The sequence below is a fragment of the Argentina silus genome (assembly GCF_951799395.1).
Source record: "Argentina silus genome assembly, chromosome: 20".
Taxonomy (NCBI): Eukaryota; Metazoa; Chordata; class Actinopteri; order Argentiniformes; family Argentinidae; genus Argentina; species Argentina silus.
The window spans coordinates 11,973,855-11,983,143 of NC_139674.1; the positions used below are offsets into that span (position 1 = coordinate 11,973,855).

General features: G+C 45.2%; 1 protein-coding gene across 1 annotated transcript; it reads right to left on the bottom strand.

Moving 5' to 3' along the window:
• Positions 1 to 1,879: 1,879 nt before the first annotated feature.
• ifrd1 (interferon-related developmental regulator 1) lies at positions 1,880 to 8,338 on the bottom strand. The gene is made up of 12 exons (XM_083692063.1): positions 8,136 to 8,338; positions 6,920 to 7,024; positions 6,621 to 6,702; positions 5,708 to 5,832; positions 5,221 to 5,378; positions 5,041 to 5,091; positions 4,573 to 4,751; positions 4,281 to 4,389; positions 3,768 to 3,902; positions 3,256 to 3,384; positions 2,808 to 2,903; positions 1,880 to 2,346 (listed from the first exon to the last, which is right to left on the bottom strand). Exons 1-12 carry the CDS (start codon positions 8,164 to 8,166, stop codon positions 2,260 to 2,262), a joined length of 1,287 nt encoding a protein of 428 aa, XP_083548189.1. The 5' UTR covers positions 8,167 to 8,338; the 3' UTR covers positions 1,880 to 2,259.
• Positions 8,339 to 9,289: the final 951 nt, after the last annotated feature.

Sequence of the window (9,289 nt, forward strand, 5' to 3'; positions counted from 1 at the left end):
TGTTTACGTAACTCTGCGCTCCAAATGTGTCCAGTGCTGTTCACAAGAAGAGAAGGGATTTCCAAGTTCCAAGCTCTCAGTAAACTGAATGTATGTATGTCTAATACCTCAGTAAGCCAGAGGGATACAGCGCCTTTGTATCAGTCTCAGCATTGTGTGTGTGTGTGTGTGTGTGTGTGTGTCTGTGTGTGTGTGTGTGTGTGTCTGTGTCTGTGTGTGCGCGTGTGTGTGTATCTTCCTTCCTTTGCTTCACGATCCATTTATCTTCACTAAACTTGGCCGCAGAGAGACAGCAGGGGATCAGATTCCCAAATAGGCCTATCTGCCCGCCCGCCAAAACTTCACATGAGGATCAGGGCCCAAGGTACAAAGTGGGCATGAAAAATGTATCAGTTCTACACTGCACTACCACTGTTCCTGGCACAGTGGAAGTGATAGGCCTTGTTTTGTTTTTTATCGCTGCAGGTTTGGGGCTGTAGATTGTAGTACAGTGTTGTGGTCAAAACTTCTTTTGTAATTGTCTTTTTTTAATATTCTTCATATACAAAGACGAACATACTTCGACATATCAAACAAACTAAACATTCAGTCTCTCCAAAGACCAAACCCTCTCACTCAACATTCACTCCCCAACAGCTACCTTTATCATGTGGTGAATTGCGGCAGCGGTCTATTTTTACGGCTCTATAAAAAGAGCACTATTGAATCATACTCGTGGGAAAGAACATCAAGTATGCACTTTGCATGTTATTATGCTGCAGATCTGGTTCCTCCATTCCAACACCTCAACCCCTAGAGTCTTGGATAGGTGTAAGCAATATGGTGAAACTTCCCCCCTCGCCAATCAGAAGGCAAGATGGAGTAAGTACTTGCCGCTTACACCTTCCCAATTCTCTCAGATCGACATAAGTAGGAGGTAAGGAGGGGGGGGGGCTGGCTGGTTCGTGATTCAGGGATCCTCTCATTTTCAAACGAATCCTTTTCAATATCTCTTTATTCATCCCACAAGAGGCAATTATGCAGGCACACAGATACGATACCCGAAACCACAAGAGATCGTCGTCGTTGCACACAAGAGATTTGTCATCGTACGTCTTTTAAACATCGTGAATGATAAGTAGCGGGGCACATTAAGAAGTCCCTGGAGGAACCGTGTTAAAGTCTGGAGAGGCAAACAGGAACTGCAGGCCTTCTCAACTGCATGATGTCAGTGTAACACAGTCTCCAAGGCAACAGGCTCAGTATTTCTCTTCAGCAGAATGTGCGGTAGCTTCCAGGAACGGGTGAGGAAAGAGCCGTAAATTAACCGACACAGTAGTCTAATGTCAGGCTGTTGTTGACTGCCTTCTGCCATGCCGTTTATCGGTGTATTCATTGATTAAGTAATTCACTCTCCCCCAGCTATCCATTCATCATCTGAGCCCCAACCGGAATGTTCTATCAATAACGTATTCATTAATTTACTCATTCCTTTCACATACTTAGTAGTGGACTGAGAGTGGGGATAGATTAGCTTTATCACCTGGTGTCTGCCAGCAGAACATGACATGATACACATTAACCCTGTCAGGACCAGGGAATACCAGGTGCATGAGTACATTTTGTACTCGGACATTCAGTAAGAATAGGTTTTAAACTTTCCCACAAACCCTACACACCACACACACACACACTCACCCCGCTTATCTGCCTTTGGGACTTAAAATAGACAACATTGCGGTCGATAGGCCTATGACTTATCAAGGGTGTCAAAAGCTATTATGTAACATGAACCACCTCAGCTCACCTAGCATGTGACCTTCCGACTTATGATAAACAATAACCATGTTGTCTGTAGACACAGGTGCAAGAGTACACTTCCACTGAAGACACGTTTACTTAGTATTTAATGCTGTTTATTACTTCCCCCAATAAACCCACACTAAAACAGGAATATACCAAGATTCAAGGAATACCACATCCATTGGTCAACTAGGTAGTGCAACTTATTACTACTACTACTAATAATAATATCAATATCACAAATGTTAGACACAAACAATAATGTCACAACAGTGTTATAAAGGGACGCAAATACCAATGTCACGACAACATTAAGGGGATACAAATATTCAAAGCAGATACATGATTTTTTTTCATATTTACATCACCAATGACTTAACAATTGGATAAATTAAAATGGTTACTAACGATAGTGATACAACTCAAAATAGTTAGCTGTGTTGGGAAATCAAGAAGAGCAGGTTGGACACACAACATTTAAAACTCCCCAACGTCCACCCTCTTGTCACGGAACTTGCTCCTGGCCTTGGTCCGGGCTTTGAACGCAGCAGCATTGTAGAGGTGCTGGGAGACAGAACGAGACAAGTGATTATGATTATTTATTATTATATAAATATTATATATATTATATTTTTTTAGGGCATTTCTGCTTTATTGGGATAGAGACAGTAGAGATTGACAGGAAGGATGGGTGAGAGAGAGGAGGGATGACATGACAAGATATGTCAAGGATCGGAATTCAACCAGGAACCTTGTGATTATTATGTTATTATTATTATTATTATTATGTGGTCTGTGCATTAGTGTGCAACGCCATTAAGCGCCTGACAATGATTACTATTCATGAAATTTGGTTTCATGTCAAGAAATTAAGAGACAGATCTGATCACTCAACCAACCTTCTGAAAAAGACCATCAAACATATATCACAAATCTATTTGAGTAAGAGATGTACTTGAAACTTGTACTTGATTGTACTGGCCATAAAAACTACAAATATAATCTATAAAAAGAAGGTAAAATACCCTTTCGAAGCGGGAGGTCTTCATTGACTTCAGTGTGGCCGAATCAATCAGCATTGGTGGTCCCAACTCAAACACATCGCGGATGAACTCATTAGCCTGGAAGAGAGAAATCGAGCATCAAACAAGCTATTCTACCAATACAGACAACAGCAACATCACTAAACCCCAGGACTGAATTGGGGTGTAAACCCCAGCTTTGATAATGACAGATATGTTACAGCTGTTCATATGCATACCAGATACTTCTAAATAAAAAAAAAAATAAAAAAAATAAAAAAATAAAAAAGATGTTCTCAAATGCATCATAAAATGCCTCAATGCATTCTAACATGGATCAAGTTCATCTTAAATGCATCAAATCATGTCGGATTCTCATTTCAATCCATATCAAATGATCCATATCATCAGTAAAGATTCATGCGGTGTTCCAGGCGTAGGGAGTTCCCACCTGGAGATGGTAGTTCATCCCAGAGCCCACAAACTCCCTGAAGGCATCATAGGTCCTCTTCCTCACCCAGCTGTCTATGGTCATACGCTCTGTACCGAAACGAATGGTCTCTGTCTGGAAGTCTCCCTCCTGATCATCAACAGACGGGGAGAGAGAGAGAGAGAGAGAGAGAGAGAGAGAGGGGGGGGAGGGAAGAGAGGTTAGAAGATGGGTTGACTTTTCAGGCTTTTCTACACATCACTGTCTCTATTGAGGGTGTAATCTAGCCCACTGACATGGCTTAATCTGCGTCTGGGAAACCAACATATTGGATTGCGATGCGCTGATTCTAGGACCACAGTTTTTTTGGCAGCTGTTCAACCAATCACAGATCTTGGCCCAGACCATCTTTCTAAAGAGCAATTCTACCATCACACAGTTTTTGCCAAGAGTCCAATCCCCCCCCCACCCCCAGTCAGTGACCTAGGAACGGACCCCCCCAAGACAGGGGAGAGAAGACCTCGACCACTCACCTCTACAGCCTTGAGCACGTCTCTGAACACGGATCTCTGCTTCCTCTTGTCAGTCTTGGCTCTGTGCTTGTTACAGTCTGTGGCCAAGGAGCTCAGCGTGTCACACAGTGGCTCCCAGTCATCACACTCAAACTCCTGACCAGAGAGAGGGGGGAGAGGAGAGAGAGAGAGAAGGAGAGAGAGAGAGGGAGAGGGAGAGACAGAGACAATGGTGCCAGTGTCAGAAGAGACCGTGTCAGTGTCATTATTAATGAAGTATTACAATAGGAGCACTCTCTGCCGGTACCACTTGGAGTCAATTCCATTACTATTCAGTCGAGACACAGGAAGTGAAGTGAAATCAAAATTCAACAACGGTAAAAAAAAAAAAATGTCACTTTCCGATTCGGGAATTCAAATCGAGGTCGTACACTGACTGAATTTAAATGGAGTTGACCCCCCCCCGGCCCTGACCAGCACATCACAATTCTACAGCAGCACAGCACAAGCCGAGGAGCTGTATGATGGACTCACAGGGTCCATATCTCTGGCCAGCTCAAACAGCAGGGCGATGGTCTCCCCCGCCGCGATCCTCATGTTGACGTCATCGCTCTCTAACAACCTGGGCAGTTTAGACAGGTGCCTGGAAAGAGAGAAAAAAAAAACGTGTCACTGTTGTCACTGTTTTATAACTGCTATATTATATTGTTGATTTGTTGACTGTTGTAGATCGAGGAGCGAGACCCCAAAGCATTTCAGCTAGCATCTATTACGGCTGTATGCGACGTACGTGAGAAATCCAATTAGAATTGAGGAGGAGACGTACTTGTGTAGGATGGCTTTGACCTGGCTGCCGGTACAGATGGTGAGGAGTAGAGCCCAGGAGAGCAGGGCGTTGGTGTGGAGCAGGCTGGTCTGGGGGTTCAGGGCAGGACGACTCCCATCCTCCTTCACGTAGGAACGCATGAACAGGCTCTCGAAGGTCTCCATGGTGGCGTACACGTCCTGGGGAAGAGAACAAAAACAACAAAGGAGTGATTGAGTGATCCGTCTGGCTGCCGTGGGAGGCTAGGCTACGCTGCCATTCAAAGTGTAGCTTTGTCTTGTAGCTTTCAGCTTTCAAGTACATTATATATTTAAGTAGCCAAGTTATACCGCAATAATGCCAAATGACGCCCTAGGGAAGCATCACAGGTAGCATTTCGACATGCCTTCAAACGTATACTTGTTGAACCACCGATCCAAACATAATAAACCCAGCAAAGCATGAGGAAAACCAAACACAGCTACATACCAAGATGTCATCCTCCGCAACCAGAGTGCACAGGCCCAAACTTGTTGCACACTGAAACACAAGAACAAAGACTTATCAGTGAAAAAAGAAAAAAAAGGAAAAAAGAAGACTACTTCATAATGTGTGTGTCCGTCCCAACAACAACAACAACGACGATGAGGGCAGCTCCCAGTCACTCACAGCTTGTCTGGCTTGGATGTTGGCGGATCCATCAGACAGAATGTTCTTGAAGACGGGTTTGAGGGTCTTGAACACCTCCTCGCTCTCGATGCCCGAGCCCAGCTGGATACACAGCAGACAGGCCAGAGACGCTGCTGCACGCTGCTCCTCTCCTTTACCTGGGAGGGGGGGGGGGGGGGAGAGAGAGAGAGAGAGAGAGGGAGAGAGAGAGAGAGAGGGAGGGGGAGAGAGAGAGAGAGAGGGAGAGAGAGAGGGAGAGAGAGAGAGAGAGAGAGAGACAACAATATGACAGATAAGGGGACAGATAATACCCAATTTTCTACCACTCTAATAATCCACTGCATAGAGAATACCAGTGCTTCCCCCTCTACGATGCCCTGCTCCACACAATCATTGACAGAGTTCACTGGAGTTCACTCACGCGAAAGAGCGTCACGGGGCCCAAGGATAGAATTGCAGTCAAATTAAAAGGCTCGGATCTATTTACCTTTCTTGAGACAGCGCTCGATGCTGTCGGTGATGGTCATCCTCCTCTCCTCAATGAAGTCATACAGGATCTTGGTTGCCATGGCAGTCTTAAGTCCGTCCAGGGCACCCTGTCTGGTCTTGGCACTGTAAACATGTGGGAAATCAAATCATGGTTTTAGTATCCATACTTCAAAACAGCTACAAAAAAAACCCTGCACTGAATATCTCCCAAAAGATTATCCCACGCATACGAATGAGTTATGAAAGTTACGAATGAGACAAAAGGTTAAAAGGCTAACATTGTATAACGTGCGTAGAATATGTCCATAAAACAAGTTCAGAAGCCGTACCGAACATGCTACAACTGTACTGTGTGTCATTAAGAACAAGCAGGGTTAGCTTGAGCGCAACAACGACATCGTGTCAAAGGTTGTCTGGTTGTCCTTTGTCTGGTGTTCATCATTATTCAACAGGTAACATCTCAGGTAACGTGACGTCAACTCTGTGTGATCCAGTTTCCACTCAGGGGAGGTTTGTGAAGGAGGGAGAGATCCGAGGACGGGTCTCGTTGCAACGCGTGGAACGGAACGACAAATCCCTCCCTCATTCCGCTCCGTGCATTACAACGAGCCAGTCCTCAGGTGTCTACCTCCACTGTTTCCACTGCCATTGAAAACGGATACAGGTGGCTCAGATGCGTCCGAGGCAGATTAGTTTTCAGGCCCCTGTACCCTGAACACAATACAGCCCCTCCCGGGAGCAGAGTGGTGCTGGCCTTGTTTCCGCATCCAACGCAGTTGCTCTGACAGCGTGGACGAACAGCAAGGACAGACTGAAAAGAAACCGTAGCAGAGGTAGCACGGTATGGTTCGGGGCTGGCCCTGTGGTGCGTGTGTGTGTGTCTAAAGAGCAGTGGTACAGACTAGACTCGCCTCTTATCCACCGTGTTGTCGACCAAACCCTTCAGCTTGTACGTGAAATCCTCCAGGGCCACGTCCTCAGATGACTCCCCTCCTGGTGGCAGTTAATGAAACAGAACATACACCATGAGGGAAAACACACTCTCACCACTCCCTTTGTAGGCAGAACTGCTTGGAGCTTTAAATGGACTAGAAATGCTGTATGACATTAATTAAGCTACATCTTCACAAGTTCATCAGAACAGGAAGCATTTCCTTATCGCTGCCTATCCACTTGGCTTCCTCGCTTAATGACACAGACAGACACAAACCTTCATCTGCCGCACTGGTGGCGTCGCTGAAACTGCTGCAGTGGCTGAGGGTCTCGATGGAAGCATCCTCATCGCTGAAAGGCAGCACAGCTCCATGCTGCCCCCCTGAAACACACACACTTAGATTTACATCTTATGTACAATAAAAATGCAACAGATATAACTAGTTTCCATTGCATGCAAGACTCTGGGGCAGGGGATTCCTGAGGTGTGGCATGAGAGACCTAATCTTTCACATTCTTTGCAGTGTTTGCATGTAACCTTAGGGGAAATGTGTGTTCTGTCCTCAACTTCAAGGGCACCGTGGCATTCTGCTGATCGTGCAAACACAACAAGAGTAGCTGGCAAGTGACAGGACTCAAATGCAGCTGGTGTGATTGTGATAAGGCTGTTCCAGTCTGGACCGCCTGTCTGGTTACTAGGGGAGGGCCACCCTGACTGGAAAACGTGATGTTGACGTGGCAGCCCATAGTTTCCTCCAACAGCTGATTCCAGGGAACTGGCAGACACCGCCTCATTTGAGAACCACGACACATGCAAATGGCTTTACTTGCGTGGATGCAAATATGGCTGAATAATATCCTAGTAGCTACTCAAATGTCTACGGCGAATGCATTGTGTGTAGGTCGTAAATGGTATTCACTTATATAACCGTTGGTTGAGGTCAGCCACCGACTTCGCACGATTTGCCATCTTGCCAACTGAACCCCCGTGTCCTCAAAAACCCTCGCTTAGGTATCTAGAAAAGGTTTTAGCCGAACCAGTGTGGTACGAAAAGTGGCGATTTATGACAATAGTAGGGTGGAGTAACAAATGTATCGAGCAGAGAAGAGATACATGTAGCAAACTAGCGTAGCTAAAATACGCCCATATACTAGAAAGCCAGCTATAGGGACATATAAACTTGTCGGAGCATTTGTCTTTGATACCGAAATAAAACATATTTCGAATCGCGAGTAAATTGCATTGATTGCGCGTTAAGTTTGATGTTTTTCAGATGGCGAGAGTCCTTTGTCCGATGACAGCTACGTTGTTAGCTAGCCAGATCAACCATAAACATAGGCCAAGACATTCCGCATTTTGTAGTCCTATCTGACATAACCTGTTATTGGTCTCAATACATTGTCACCACGCGGAGAACTACAACCCCCACAAGTCACGTCGCCCAAAACATAGCTAGGCCAAAACAACCGGTTTCGCTGGCGGCTGGGCTTACCCCTGGTACTCCTCTTCTTGGACCTTGGCATTTTGGTGCAGCTAAATTACAAAAAGTCAACAAAAATCAGCCAATACAAGACCAGTTTTTATTGTATTGTCTAATAAAATGAAAATCTTCCCGTGGCACAGTAGACAAAAAGGAGTTGAAAGCGATCCTGGAGAAAGACTGTGTGCGAAGACGATACATTTTCCCTCTAAAAACACTAGGGCTGCATCAGTGGCGCGTCGCTCACACTATTTATACGACCGACGTGTCACATGGACACCGAGGAGGTTTTTCCGGTACCGCCGTCCAATCCGGTACCTGGAAACTAAGCAAAAGGGCGTGTTTGTGCGTGATGCAAGTGCGAGTTCAACAGCGTGTATCCCCTTGTCACGTCCACATGGAGACCCTATAGATTTTTTTTTACTACGGACACATAACTGCGAGATGACATTGGATTATGTTCCTTTGTAATCTTTCCTTTTCATACGTGAATCGTTCTGAGTGACTTGTGGTGTGTAGCTACTGTGAAAATAATTGTCCATAGTCTCTGGACTGGCAGGAGTGGCAGCAAGTTTAAATAGAAATGGGGGACTTTATGATGGTCTGTTTGGGACTTGATTTGATCATTCGGGCTTTGGAAGTGTTTGTGAGGAGATAACTGTCACATAACTTTTGCCTCAGTGGTCCCGATAGAATGAACTTTATTTTCTCCCGGGGGAAACTCAACTGATGTCAGACAATGGGGTGGAATGCCAGGAGGAATGTAGTGTCATCCTCGTTTGTCCTACACAGCGCACCGTTGTAGTGCCAAGGGACATGGCTGTCAAATAAATGGCCAACACATTGTAGAGTAAACAAAAGCCTTGGCCTATTGCTGATGATCAGTGGAGGCAGAAACCAGAGGACGGGCTCATTGTAATGCATGGAATGGAATGAGGAATGGTATCAAACACACATGGTGAATGGTTATGCAACCTCTCTGGTAGTCTGTGATAACATAGAAAGCTTCACAGGCTCCCCAGCTTTACTCCTTGACACATACAGTATATATGGTTATATCAAGGTCAAAACCACCTCTAAATATATTCTTATTAGTTTCAATAGTTAGCTTATTATATACACAGTTATTGGAAAGGATGAAGTATACATTTTCCGCCCCACTCCAT